The 14,965-nt window shown below is 45.2% G+C and overlaps 1 protein-coding gene across 1 annotated transcript; it reads left to right on the top strand.

Annotated features, from left to right (window-relative positions):
- The first annotated feature begins 4,500 nt into the window (after positions 1-4,500).
- On the top strand, positions 4,501-14,024 carry LOC124016193 (nuclear receptor subfamily 1 group D member 1-like). Its single transcript, XM_046331730.1, has 7 exons — positions 4,501-4,990; positions 8,497-8,769; positions 8,912-9,145; positions 9,268-9,923; positions 10,045-10,230; positions 10,388-10,598; positions 13,021-14,024. Exons 1-7 carry the CDS (start codon positions 4,930-4,932, stop codon positions 13,215-13,217), a joined length of 1,818 nt encoding a protein of 605 aa, XP_046187686.1. The 5' UTR covers positions 4,501-4,929; the 3' UTR covers positions 13,218-14,024.
- Positions 14,025-14,965: the final 941 nt, after the last annotated feature.

Here is a 14,965-nt window from a genome sequence, read left to right as displayed (position 1 = left end):
CCCAAAGATTGGAAAACTGCTGCGGTCATCCCCCTCTTCAAAGGGGGAGATGCTCTAGACCCAAACTGATACAGACCTATATCTATCCTACCCTGCCTTTCTAAGGTCTTCGAAATCCAAGTTAACAAACAGATCACCGACCATTTTGAATCGCACCGTACCTCAGCCACGCTCAAGGTCCGAAACGATATCATAACCGCCGTCGATAAGTGACGTATTCATCAACCTGGCCAAGGCTTTTGTCAGTCACCACATTCTTATCGACAGACTCAATAGCCTTGGTTTCTCAAATGACAAACTCACCTGGTTCACCAACTACTTCTCAGACAGAGTTCAGTGTGTCAAATCGGAGGGCCAGTTGTCCGGACCACTGGCAGTCTCTATGGGGGTGCCACAGGGTTCAATTCTCGGGCCGACTCTTTTCTCTGTATGCTTCAATGATGTCGCTCTTGCTGCTGGTGATTCTCTTACCCAACTACGCAGACGACACCATTCTGTATACTTCTGGACCTTCTTTGGACACTGTGTTAACTAACCTCCAGACAAGCTGCAATGCCATACAACTCTCCTTCCGTGGCCTCCAACTGCTCTTAAATGCAAGTAAAACTAAATGCATGCTCTTCAACCGATCGCTGCCCACACCTGCCCGCCTGTCCTGCATCGCTACTCTGGACGGTTCTGACTTAGGATATGTGGACAACAACAAATACCTAGGTGTCTGGTTAGACTGTAAACTCTCCTTCCAGACTCACATTCCAGACTCACATTTCCAATCCAAAATTAAATCTAGAATCAGCTTCCTATTTTGCAAAAAAGCATCCTTCACTCATGCTGCCAAACATACCCTCGTAAAACTGACTATCCTACCGATCCTTGACTTCGGCGATGTCATTTACAAAATAGCCTCTAACACTCTACTCAGCAAATTGGATGCAGTCTATCACAGTGCCATCCGTTTTGTCACCAAAGCCCTATATACTACCCACCATTGCGACCTGTATGCTCTCGTTGGCTGGCCCTCGCTTCATATTCAACGCCAAACCCACTTGCTCCAGGTCATCTATAACTCTTTGCTAGGTAAAGCCCCGCCTTATCTTAGCTCACTGGTCACCATAGCAGCACCCACCTGTAGTATGCGCTCCAGCAGGTATATTTCACTGGTCACCCTCAAAGCCAATTCCTCCTATGGCCACCTTTCCTTCCAGTTCTATGCTGCCAATGACTGGAACAAACTGCAAAAATCACTGAAGCTGGAGACTCATATCTCCCTCACTAACTTTAAGCACCAGCTGTCAGAACAGCTCACAGATCACTGCACCTGTACATATCCCATCTGTAAATAGGCCATCCAACTAACTCATCCCCATACTGTTATTTATTTTGCTCTTTTACACCCCAGTATCTCTACTTGCACACTCATCTTCTGCACGTCTATCACTCCAGTAATTGCTATATTGTAATTATGTCGCCACTATGGCCAATTTATTGCCTTACCTCCCTTATCCTACCTCATTTGCACACACTGTATATAGACTTTTTCTATTGTATTATTGACTGGATGTTTGTTTATTCCATGTGTAACTCTGTGTTGTTGTTTGTGTCACACTGCTTTGCTTTATCTTGGCCAGGTCGCAGTTGTAAATTTGAACTTTTTCTCAACTAGTCTACCTGGTTAAATAAAGATGAATTATTTTTTTGTTAACTATAAAAATTATAAATAAACATTTGTTCTTAACTGACTTTCTTCATTAAAGGTTAAATAAAATAACAAATGGCATGCTGAATGTCACATTCTGACCATAGTTCTTGTGTGTTTTCCTTATTTTAGTGTTGGTCAGGACGTGAGCTGGGTGGGCATTCTATGTTGTGTGTCTAGTTTGTCTGTTTCTGTGTTTGGCCTGATATGGTTCTTAATCAGAGGCAGGTGTTAGTCATTGTCTCTGATTGGGAACCATATTTAGGTAGCTTGTTTTGTGTTGGGGTTTGTGGGTGATTATTTCAGTGGCTGTGTTTGTTTCACCACACAGGACTGTTTCGGTTTTCACATTTATTGTTTTGTATATTTGTATTTGTATTCGTCTTTATTAAAGATGTTTAACACTCACCACGCTGCGCTTTGGTTCTCTCCTTCCCAGGAAGAAAGCCATTACACTGAAAGAGGACAGGGCCTTCCCCAAACTGTTGCCACTAAGTTGGAAGTGCAGAATTGTCTAGAATATCATTGTTTGCTGTAGAGTTAAAATGTCCCTTCACTGGAACTAAGTGAAGCCTAGCCCGAACCATGAACAACAGCCCCAGACCCTTTTTCCTCCTCCATCAAACTTTACAGTTGGCACTATGCACTGGGGCAGGTAGCATTCTCCTGTCATCCACCAAACCCAGATTTGTCCATCAGACTACCAGATGATGAAGAGTGATGGCCAGAGAACGCGTTTACAATGCTCCGGAGTCCAATGGTGGTCGAGCTTTACACCACTCCAGCCGACACCTGGAATTGCACATGTGATCTTAGGCTTGTTTGCGGCTGCTCAGCCATGAAAACCCATTTCCTGAAGCTCCTGATAAAAAAGTTATTGTGCTAAAGTTGCTTCCAGAGGCAGTTTGGAACTCGGTAGTGAGTGTTACAACCGTGCTACGCGCTTCAGCACTCGGCGGTCCCATTCTTTGAGCTTGTGTGGCCTACCTCTTCGCGGCTAAGCCGTTGTTGATCCATTTCCACTTCACAAAAACAGCACTTACAGTTGTCTGGGGCAACTCTAGCAATGTAGAAATGATACAAACTGACTTGTTGGAAAGGTGTCATCCTATGAAGGTGCCACGTTGAACGTGGCCATTCTACTGCCAATGTTTGTCTATGAAGATTACATGGCTGTGTGCTCAATTTTAGACACCTGTCAGCAACGGGTGTGGCTGAAATAGCCGAAACCACTAATTTGAAGGGGTGTCCGTGTAACGGATGTGAAACGCTAGCTTAGTTAGCGGTGGTTCGCGCTAAATAGTGTTTAAATCGGTGACGTCACTTGCTCTGAGACCTTGAAGTAGTGGTTCCCCTTGCTCTGCAAGGGCCGTGGCTTTTGTGGAGCGATGGGTAACGATGCTTCGTGGGTGACTGTTGTTGATGTGTGCAGAGGGTCCCTGGTTTGCGCCCGGGTATGGGCGAGGGGACGGTCTAAGGTTATACTGTTACATTGATGCTGTTGACCCGGATCACTGGTTGCTGCGGAAAAGGAGGAGGTCAAAAGGGGGGTGAGTGTAACAGATGTGAAACGCTAGCTTAGTTAGCGGTGGTTCGCGCTAAATAGTGTTTCAATCGGTGACGTCACTTGCTCTGAGACCTTGAAGTAGTGGTTCCCCTTGCTCTGCAAGGGCCGTGGCTTTTGTGGAGCGATGGGTAACGATGCCTCGTGGGTGGCTGTTGTCGATGGCTGCTATGGGTTCTAAAGAGTTTTAAGGAAGTTATAAAAAAACTCTAAATAACCTCTAAATAATTTCCATTCTCGTTAATAAAACCTCCCAGAAAAACATTCAAGAAACCAGATCAAACCATTCTCATAACCTCCCTGCAACCTAAAAATAAACGTTCCCATAATAGGCTAAATTTTCACTTCAGTTCACAGAATAGTTACTAAACATTCCATTTTACCAGTCTGGAAACGTATGGGTTCGTTGGGAAACCACGAACCACGAACCACGAATGCGAAACCACCAATTTACATTCCCACAACTTCCAATGATCCAAATGTGCTAGCTGCGTGTAATGGGAAATAGATTAGATTGTCAGGGGTAGTCGCAGAATGGGGCTAGGTGATCTTTCCATGTTCCCACAGCAGCACAATGTGGGAGTGTGCGGACAATGTGCACAGCGTAGAATGGAGTGGGGAGCTGTAAACATTCTGGCAGAAATGGTTCGCTCCTTTTGATCCTGCAGAGTTTTCCTATTACAAAATCACTGGTAATAAATAAGGTATTATGATACTTATCTGCATTCATTCTGGAGAGTTCTTGGACAGTTTTTTGTTGTATTCTATACCACCATCGCTTGCATTCCCATCGCTTGCAATACTGACAGAAAAGCTGAATAAAAGCTAATCCTTGTTCTTGATGATATTAAGATGTTTGACATGGCATGTTCCTTGCTTCACAACTGGTCACACTAATCTTTCAATGTGTCAAGTGAGTGTCTGTGGTCACATCCACATTCCAACCAGACATGAAAAGGGGAGCCCTTTGTGAGCCAGTATATAATGGCACGTCCAATTAAACCCAAATTAGACATAATTTGAATGATGGATGGAACATGTGCCATGGCATTGCGCAATGGCGTTGGGCAATTTGGTGATATTAAAATATTGTCCTATCCATTAAAGCTAAAACATTATTTTCCCACATTTTTCGTAGGCGTTTTCGTAGGCGGAGTTACCGTCTCCATGTGCGCAGGTTATTTTTTTTTAAAAGCTAATGTGTTCGGAGAAAAAAGTGTGTCAATGGGGCACGAGGCACTCCCCGGGGGTCACATGGTCCCGTTTTCAGCCCCGTGCGGGCATACATGCAGTGCGTCCTTGTTCCTTTCCTAGGGATGAGGGAGACTGAGCAAAACCAGGCCGACTTGGAAACTGCGGTTCAGACCTACACGGATAGAGCCTGTGACAGCATAGACGCTTTTCGTAATGTTTTTACACTGGCAGTGCTCACAGAGAAGCGATTCACATTACGCGGGAACTTGCTCGATAGCAGATGCATCCTTTGGTACAGTTTATTAACCCTGGTTCTAAGTATTTTAATGAGTATTCGAACTCAAACAGAGCTTTTATTATAGTTACTTAATGACATCGTTATAACAGAGAATAGAGGACCTGCTTTTTGCCAAGAACCTCGCCAGAAGGGAAATGATCCTTTCCTAAACTGTTTTCTATTTGAACCGATATCTATATGAATGTTTTTGAGCTCAGGTTGGCAACAACAGCAATGGACACAAATAACAACAACACAGGTAAATATTCTGGATGATTTTGTTGTGCATGTGTAATGGATACCGTGTTTGGGGTTAAAATGTGTTTTGGCTACCTGGTTTATTGGCAGTCTGTTGAAGCTCTTTACAGTTTGTTGTTTATCAGTCCGCAATGCGTAAATCAATGATGAGTTGTATTGTATTGATGTACACCTGTCGATTAAGTAGAGCTAATTTTGTATGGGATTTACGTGGTTGATAGAATCATCCTTGTGATGCACTAGATGGGACGAGGCTTGAAGTAGGCCTATTCCTCTATTCCTCGTATTTTGAATTAACTGATGGCTGTGTGTTGTCATTACTGTAGCCTATAGATTTTTTACCCCAACCGCTGGACATAACTGTCATTGTCAAGGACGAATTACTGGCCTCAGTTAAAGTAAAACGAAGAAATGTTGTATCAAGAAGTATTTTAAATACTATACATTGTTTGATGGTGTACGTGTGGTAGTTAGAAGATCATGGGTTAAGACACAGTGCTCTAAAATAATTCGAGGGGAAGTAGGTCATGTCAGGTGGACGGACATCGCTTTGATGCAGGCATCCGCGCATGTTTTTGCCCAATTCACATGGCCCGCCAAGCTAGCCATGTGCGTTTTGTTTTCATTCACTGTTCTCCGCCAATCTCCATTGGTATAGAGAGCAAGCTCATTACATAATTGCTCGTCAGAGTCCCATGGGTGACGCAGTCTTGGATGCCATGTGTGCACTGCTATTGGATAGCTTGCGGGTGTAATTCTTGCGATTCGATCCGGACATCATTCAGTCACGTGTTATATTGAAAAGTGGGACACGAACATTTATGTAAGGCATAATGTGTTGTTTCTGACATAATTACACAGGCATAACCAAATACTTGCAGGGTGATTGGGACATTCCCTTTCGTTATCTAAGATGTCCAAAATATTGGGCTTACCTTTATTATATCATCATTAGGGCAAGGCGATAGTAGGTCTAATAAAGCATTTAGTGGTTCATTCATTTGAATATAGGTTCAGAGTAAATGCATTTTCAATACATAAAATTATATTGTACAGCTACAACATAGCAAAGTGAAAACATAGATAGATACCAAGCTGTTCGGTTATATTCAGCAAGTATATTGTAAATTACATGAGAATATCTTGTGGGAATTGGCTGTCTATTGGGTACCATGGATAGCGCTAAGCGGGAGGGAACGTGAGGCTGTCCTAGAAACAGTTGGTGTGTTCAATCGGCGTGTATTGCACAGCCAGTCGGGTTGCAAGTCTTTTTATTTTTTTAGGCTGCCTGTCTCGTTGAGTAACCTGAAGTTGGAAGCGCGCACGTTGAGTAAGGGCGTGACTAGAATGTACTCCAGCCAGCCTGCTCTAGTGCTGCTCCTCGAGCAACACAAGTATGCAGCCCAGCCTGTTTTCATTCTATGGCTCTCCCATGCATAGCTTTCGATGTATTATTATATTTCTTTCAAATACTTCACTCTGAATGTATGTTTACTCACTGAGACTAATTCAACATTCATAGCTATGTCTATTGATGTGTTTTCTTCATTTCACATTGACTGTACAAGTGTTGGTTTAAATGGCAGGTAATTGATTTTGATACACAAGCAATCTTATTTTCCACTCACTGATTGGTTATTTTGGGTAATACCTTTTTCTTTTAGAGATAGAAAGACAGGAGTTGGAAGACAGAGGAAAGGGATTGAAAACACGAGGGGGGGGAGGAGCCTTAATACTATAGAAACATGCAGGACAAGGAAGTACACGTGTTGAGGATGTTGTGGTGACACCTGACACAGTGACCCTATAAGACCTTATGTTCCTTTCCACAGTGAAATATGTTTCTCCTCCAGGGCTGCCTGGCTTGCTGGACTCTGAGATTGGAATGTCTCAAAAAGAACAGAACAGAACAGAACAGGACAGACATTCTCTCACTGTTTGTTCAATCAGGAAATTGGAATTCATCCTGTGTCAGGCTCACAGAACAGAAGTATGGAGTTTGGTTTTGTTAAGCACAAAACAACGATCCCATCCTTCAATAGGCCCCACCCAAACATACAGTAGGTGGGCAGCTTGCCATCAATGCAGGGAAATTAAATCATAAAGACGGTTTTCAAGGGCATCATCAATTGAAAGCCTCAACAACACCAATGAAATGTATTGCAAAGGTATCAAAGACTCCTTAACACAACACATTATCGACTCACAACAACACGTCGTCTCCTCACAACAACACATTATCTCCTAACAACAACACAATACAGTTGATCTGGTATTAGAGCACAGGTTAATTGGAGTCAACAGGATGTGCGGAAATCTTGGGCATATGCTTTGTGGGTTCGGGTTTCGGCAGGGACGCTGTAAGTGGCAAGGGCGGGGTACACCATTTGGCATTTAAAAAGTGATTAGCCATTCCCGGTAGCCTTGTGCGTGGCATCCCCCGGCGACCGGGCACGAGTTGGTGTGTGGGTGGCCAGCTGTGGCGAAACGTGATCCTTGGACGGAACTTGTGAGAATTAGCCTTCACAGCGGGAGAAACTGAGACAGCTGGATTAGAACAAGCGGGAGGGAGAAAGAGAATGAAAGTGAGAGAGGGAGAAGAGAAACAGAGTATGAGCACGATAGAGTACAGAGGGGAAGGGGGCGTGGAGAGAGAAGAACAGGGAGTTTCACGGAGAGTCAAAAGGGAGAGTTGGAGAGAAAGGGAAGTAGGGCAAGTGAAAGTTGTCAGGAGAGTTCCAACAAAGAGAGAGAGAGAGAGAGAGAGAGAGCACAAGAGTATCTAAATCCACTCGCGTGGGTGGCTATGTCTGGCCAATGAGACTGCACAACAGCAATAGCACTGCCTGTGCTATTGGGCTGCATCCAAAAAGAACGTTCTCCATTCTGCAATAGCTTCTTCCATAATGTAAATAATGTTCTGTAGGTGATGCTTGCTCACGTGGCACAACCCACGCAGGACAATCTTGCCCTTATGGCTTCCTATAAACGTACTCTGTGGTCAGGGCTTCTGTTTTGGTAAGAGTGGTGACCTCTGAACTAGAAAAATAAACGGATAGCTAGTCAGGGCAGCCATTCCTGCCAACTTTTCCTGGAAAGCAATGTTCTTTTCCAGTCACTTGTCTTCTTGGACTCTCTCCAGCCTCCCTGTTGCTATGGTTATCCTAACATTGCCACAGTTTCCTTGTATAACTGTCCTGGGTAGCTAAGGGAACATTTGGAATGTACAGAATGATACAAAGTTGCATCCGCCCCCTCATTTTTTGTCAGTGAACATGAATGGGCACAGTATCAATCCTAACCAGTGGGCGTCCTCTCTCCAACCCTCTTCCTCTTTACCTCCTCTGTTTTAGTTTCCATCAGTCCTCACTGTCAGTTGACTGATGTCCAGTGGTTAGAGAGTCAAAGAACGGAGCACCAAATGTGACAAAACAAATTATCTCACTGTTTTTAAACCATGCATCCATTCTAACAAGTGGTCCTCTCACTTTTTATTTTGTCCACCAGGGGGTGTAATCTCCTACATCGGCTCCAGTGGCTGCTCACCGAATCACACCAGCCCGGTGTCTATGTACAGCGAGAACTCCTTCGGAGCCTCCTTCCCTCCCTCCCCCAATGGTTCCCAGAGCTTCTCCAATGCCTACTCCGGCAGCTCCAGCTCCTCCAATGGTGATGATGGCAACTCCTCTTCCGGCTCTGGAGGGTCCCCAAGGCCTAGGGGTCGTAATGACAACAGCATCTCTCGCTGCTCCACCAGCAAGTCCGTGGCAAGCCTTACCAGTGAGTAGACCACCTTACCAGAACCACAATCATTTATATGATGCCAGAATGTGCACCCCCATCTGTCACTGCTGGAACTGCAGCTTTGAGTGTTTTTGGAATTTGGACTCATTGTCTGTTCTACTCTTTATGTTTGTAACAGAACTGAATGGGATGGTGCTGCTGTGTAAAGTGTGTGGAGACGTCGCCTCAGGCTTCCACTATGGCGTCCATGCCTGTGAGGGCTGCAAGGGATTCTTCCGACGCAGTATCCAGCAGAACATCCAGTACAAAAAGTGCCTGAAGAACCAGACCTGCACCATCATGAGGATTAACCGCAACCGCTGCCAGCAGTGCCGCTTCAAAAAGTGTCTGTCCGTGGGCATGTCCCGCGATGGTATGTACAGCTTCACAGGCTAAAACATGACGCATATAGCCACAAAAGGTCTAATAGATCTGTTACACTCTCATCCCTGTTAGGACTGTTGTCTCTACATGTCTCTTTCTCTCTCTCCACAGCTGTTCGCTTTGGCAGAATACCTAAGCGTGAGAAGCAGCGCATGCTCGCAGAGATGCAGAGCGCCATGAACAACATGAACAACATGCAAAATGAGTTCCAGCTGGCCAGCCTGACCCACAACTCTCCCCCTTCTCCCACTTCCTCCTCTCCCTGCCCGGGTCTGACTGTGGCACCCCAGCCTCAGGCCCTGCCTTTTGCTCCTTCCCCTTGTCCTCCAGCACAAGCCCCTGCTTCCCTTCTGCCCCCACCAACCACCCAAAGCCCGCCACTGTTGGCCAGCTCTCCAACCCTGTGCCCCAGCCCTGGGGTGGACTGCACCATAACGGCCATTGCCCGGGCGCACCGTGAGACCTTCGTCTACGCCCACGACAAACTGGGCGAGTCCACGAGACAGCATAACGGAGAGGTGGACAACTGGGGCTCCAACTACTGCCCTGCTGGCTACCATCAGAACGGCCTCTACACAATCTACCACCACAACAACAACGTGGGCCTCCAGCACCATGGCTCCCAGGCCATGTCTGACAGACATCACCAGAACAATGGCAAGCAGTTCCACAACAGCAACCTGTTCGGGTGCCACCAAGGCATTGAGACCAGCAGCGTTCCCCAGGGGCAGAACTTCTCATGGAAAAACCACAAGGACATTGTGCTGGTGAGTCACTGAACAGAGTAGCAACATTGAAAAGATCTTGACGTCAAAGATTGTCAATAATAATGGCAGGTAGTCATAGCATATAGGAAAATGCTGATTACGATTCTCCTCGCTCCTCCAGGCATGTCCAATGAACATGTGCCCCCAAGACGAACCCAACAAGAACCCTCAGGAGATCTGGGAGGACTTCTCGCTCAGCTTCACGCCGGCTGTGCGCGAGGTGGTGGAGTTCGCCAAGAATATTCCAGGGTTCAGTGCACTCTCTGAGAACGACCAAGTCACCCTGCTCAAGGCCGGCACCTTTGAGGTAGGCATCCGTGAAATGTGTGCAAACACAGACATGCAAAGACCCTTCACACAGGGATAAGCAAAAATACTCACAGCTTGAGAAGATTCAATGATTCAAAGATTCAATTCTTGAGAAGATTCACCACTCACTTACTTTTGCCTTTCTTCTGTTACAGGTCTTGACGGTGCGCTTTGCCTCTCTCTTCAACGTGAAGGAGCAGACTGTCACCTTCATCTCTGGTGCCACCTACAGCCTGGAGGCCCTGAAGGGCATGGGTATGGGAGGCCTGCTAGACACCATGTTTGAATTCAGCGAGAAACTCAACTCCCTGGAACTCACGGCCGAGGAGCTGGGTCTCTTCACCGCTGTAGTGCTAGTGTCTGCAGGTAAGAACAATGCGAAGCCTTATTACTTTTAACAACCTATCTAAGCAGTCAGCGTGATCAGTGTTCCCTCTAAGCTGCACGCCTCTAAGCTGCACCGCGCAGCTCCACCGGGACTGCCCCGCAGAAGAAATAACAGCCCGCGCAGAGAATCACAAGATTGAACTTCACTCAACTTTCTGGAGTTTTCACCGTTAGTTAACGATATCAACATTTCCATTTACTGGGAGAATCAAACCAAACTTTATTTGTCACATGCGCTGAATACAACAAGTGTAGACTTTACCGTGAAATGCTTAATTACAAGCCCTTAACCAACAGTGCAGTTCAAGAATAGTTAAGAAAATACCAAGTAGGCTAAAATAAAAAGTAATCATAAGAAATAACACAATAAGAATAACAATAACGAGGCTATGTACAGGGGGCACCAGTACTGAGTCAGTGTGCGCGGGTTTCAGGTTAGTTGAGGTAATTTGTACATGTAGGTGGGGGTGAAGTGGTGAAGTATACATAGATCATAAACAGTGAGTAGCAGCAGTGTACAAAGGGGGGGGGTTCAAAGTAAATTGTCCACGGGCGATTTTATTAATTGTTCAGCAGTCTTATGGCTTGGGGGTATAAGCTGTTGAGGTCCTAGACTTGGCGCCACGGTACTGCTTGCCTTGCGGTAGCAGAGAAAACAGTCTATAACTTGGGTGACAGGAGTCTCTGACAATTTTATGGGCTTTCTTCTGACACCGCCTATTATATAGGTCCTGGATGGCAGGAAGCTTGGCCCCAGTGATGTACTGGGTTGTTTGCACTACCCTCTGTAGCGCCTTACGGTCAGATACCGAGTAGTTGCCATACCAGGCGGTGATGCAACCGGTCAGGATGCTCTCAATGATGAAGCTGTAGAACCTTTTGAGGATCTGGGGACACATGCCAAATCGTTTCAGTCTCCTGAGGGGGAAAAGGTTTTGTCGTGTACTCTTCACGACTGTCTTTGTATGTTTGGACCATGATAGTTTGTTGGTGATGTGGACACCAAGGAACTTGAAACTCTCGACCGCTCCACTACAGCCCCGTCGATGTTCGGCCGACTTTTCCTGGAGTCCACGATCAGCTCCTTTGTCTTGCTCACATTGAGGGAGTGGTTGTTGTCCTGGCACCACACTGCCAGTTCTCTGACCTCCTCCCTATAGGCCGTCTCATTGTTGTTGGTGATCAGGACTACCACTGTTGTCGTCAGCAAACTTAATAATGGTGTTGGAGTCGTGTTTGGCCACGCAGTTGTGGGTGAACAGGGAATACAGGAGGGGACTAAGTACACACCCCTGAGGGGCCCCAGTGTTAAGGATCAGCATGGCAGACGTGTTGTTGCCTACTCTTACCACCTGGGGGCGGCCCGTCAAGAAGTCTAGGATCCAGTAGAACTTTAAATGCAACATACCGAAACAAAACAAAGTTTGCAAGATATTTTGTTGTCGGCAGAACGCATCGGAGTAGGATTCTATTGTTTGTACACACACGACTCAGTCCAAACTCTACACAGACCGGTGCGGCATAACTAATCAGAGCTGCAGTAGGCCTATATGCAAATATTGCCATATATGGATCTGTGGCATTCACTTGGAACTGAACTGTGTTTACAGCATGAGCAGTCATGAGTAGATTGACTTGTTTTGAGATCAAAGCAAGAGATGCATGCAGCCACGTGTGTAGCCCAAGTCTCTGATAATTTGTATTCAGCAATGGGGGAGTGATTGCTTCTTACAAGAGCACAAAACCTGAATATTTCTAGACAGCTTTGAAAAGGGAGTTAGATAAAGAGCTTTTTTGTGTCTTAAAGGGGCAGTGTTGTATTTTGAGAGAGTCTTAAATAAGCTAAATAGCCAATAGGCAGTAAGTAGCATAATTTGTCTGATTCACTGTAATATTTTGCAAAGTAGTTTCATCGAACAACACAACATTTTCAGTCAAGCCCTGCATGTTTTTTCAAAAGTCTAATGGAATGTATGCCTACATTGAACACCACACATTGGCTGCTACTTTCTGCTGAATGATAGAACAGCTATTTCCATGTTAAAATGTTATGGAATGCATTTTTCCATTGTTTTTGATGGTAGGCCAATCTGGTAGGCCTACATTATGATCAAATAGCCACAGTAGCCTACTTGACCACTGTCTGAAACTGTTACTTAAAGTGGGTACAGCCTCAGCGTTCACAGTAAATACTCGCTGGAAGTTGCACAGAATTTCCACATTGTTCAAGTTTGCGCTCAGCAGACCTGAAATTTGCTTAGTGCCGGAAAAAATGATGGGGAACATTGACGATGACACTTGAAACTTTAAAAAATCACTCACTATTATGGCATAGTAATGGTCTGTACTAAACTGTAAAGTAGTCTTAACGGGGCTCTCTTTCTTCTCTGTCCTCTTTCAGATCGCTCAGGCATCGAGAACATTAACTCCGTGGAGCTGCTTCAGGAGTCTCTGATCAGAGCACTGCGTGCCCTGGTCAGCAAGAACAACCCCTGTGACGTCTCTCGCTTCACCAAGCTGCTGCTGAAGATGCCCGACCTGCGCACACTCAACAACATGCACTCAGAGAAGCTGCTGTCCTTCCGCATCGACGCATAAGAATGTCACCACTGATGACAAGAAAACCTGTCTGGACTCGTCGCTCATCTCCACCTCACAGACAGTGGTGGTTGGTCGGCTAAGGGGCGGGGCAAGTTGGGAGGGTGACGCGATCTGATTCCGCCTGCTCCCTTGCCCCCTTCAGGGACACCCGCCCGCCTCCGAGTTGACTGATGTGCGCTTCAGCCAATAACATGGCCAAGAGACAGTGACTGACAACTGATATGGGTAAGGCCAATAGACCCTTGGAGAGGAGGGAAACTAAACCCTCTACATAAATTATTTTGGGTGGAGGTTGGGGTGGTCGCAGCTCAAAACTGCCCAGAACAAGTGCCCCCTCTACACCAGCTGGTCTGAGGGGGCCAGAGACCACTAGTCGGTTGAGGTGAACCAAAAGCAGCATGGGACTTTTCTACCCCACATGTCCAGCTAGGCCTGGTTCCTTCCAAGAGGCTGCTAGATACATATTAAAACCATCTGTTCTCTGTTTTATCATGACTGTAAATAATTAGTCAAATTTATGCATTGTTGTATACTTTATTCATACTGCAAACTGAGTTTGTACAAATTTGTAAATATCTAGCTACAAACATCAATAGGCCTACTTGAAATGTTAGAAAAATGTGTATAATATATATTTTTTTGTTAAGATGAAATGCTTTAAGGTGCAAAGTTGTAAATGTGTGGGTAGAAATGTATAAAATTCCATTTTAGTGTATGCGTATGAAAAACAATATCCAGACTTTTATTTCAAAAATGTTTTATGTAAATGAAGGAATTATATATAAAAAAACATACTTACTTGAATTCCTTTGTGTGATCTTTTTCTGTCGTACCAATCTTGTTATTCTACTTCTGTCTGGGACTGGGTTGGAGAGACATCACCGAGCATTTAGAGGGCTGTGCTACGTATCAGTCAGCCACATGTCACAACACTCACTTAGGTTGCTGACAACACTAAAGTGGGAATAACAGTTCGCACTGACCAATTTTTTTATTCCACCTTTATTTAACCAGGTAAGCTAGTTGAGAACAAGTTTTCATTTACAACTGCGACCTGGCCAAGATAAAGCAAAGCAGTGTGACAGAAACAACAACACAGAGTTACACATGGAATAAACAAGCGTACAGTCAATTACACAGTAGAAAAAAAGAATGTATATACAGTGTGTGCAAATGGCACGAGGAGGTAAGGCAATAAATAGGCCATAGTAGGAAAGTAATTACAATTTAGCAGATTAAAACTGGAGTGATAGATGAGTAGATGATGGTGTGTAAGTAGTGATACTGTTGTGCAAAAGAGCAGCAAAGTAAATAAAAACAATGTGGGTAGATTGGGTGGGCTATTTGAACAGCAAGCAATGCAGGTGCTTCTACACCTGCATTGCTTGCTGTTTGGGTTTTTAGGCTGGGTTACTGTACAGCACTTTGAGATATCAGCTGATGTACGAAGGGCTATATAAATACATTTGATTTGATTTACAGATGGACTATGTACAGCTGCAGCGATCGGTTAGCTGCTCAGATAGCTGATGTTTAAAGTTAGTGAGGGAAATGTAAATCTCCAGCTTCAGCGATTTTTGCAATTAGTTCCAGTCACTGGCAGCAGAGAACTGTAAGGAAAGGTGGCCAAATGGGGTGTTGGCTTTGGGGATGACCAGTGAGATATACCTGCTGGAGCGCGTGCTACGGGTGGGTGTTGTTATCATGATCAGTGAGCTGAGATAAGGCGGAGCTTTACCTAGCAT

The sequence above is a fragment of the Oncorhynchus gorbuscha genome, linkage group LG26 (genome assembly GCF_021184085.1).
Source record: "Oncorhynchus gorbuscha isolate QuinsamMale2020 ecotype Even-year linkage group LG26, OgorEven_v1.0, whole genome shotgun sequence".
NCBI lineage: Eukaryota > Metazoa > Chordata > Actinopteri > Salmoniformes > Salmonidae > Oncorhynchus > Oncorhynchus gorbuscha.
The sequence above is the reverse complement of the archived record's forward strand: the minus strand, read 5'-3'. Positions and strand labels throughout refer to the sequence as shown.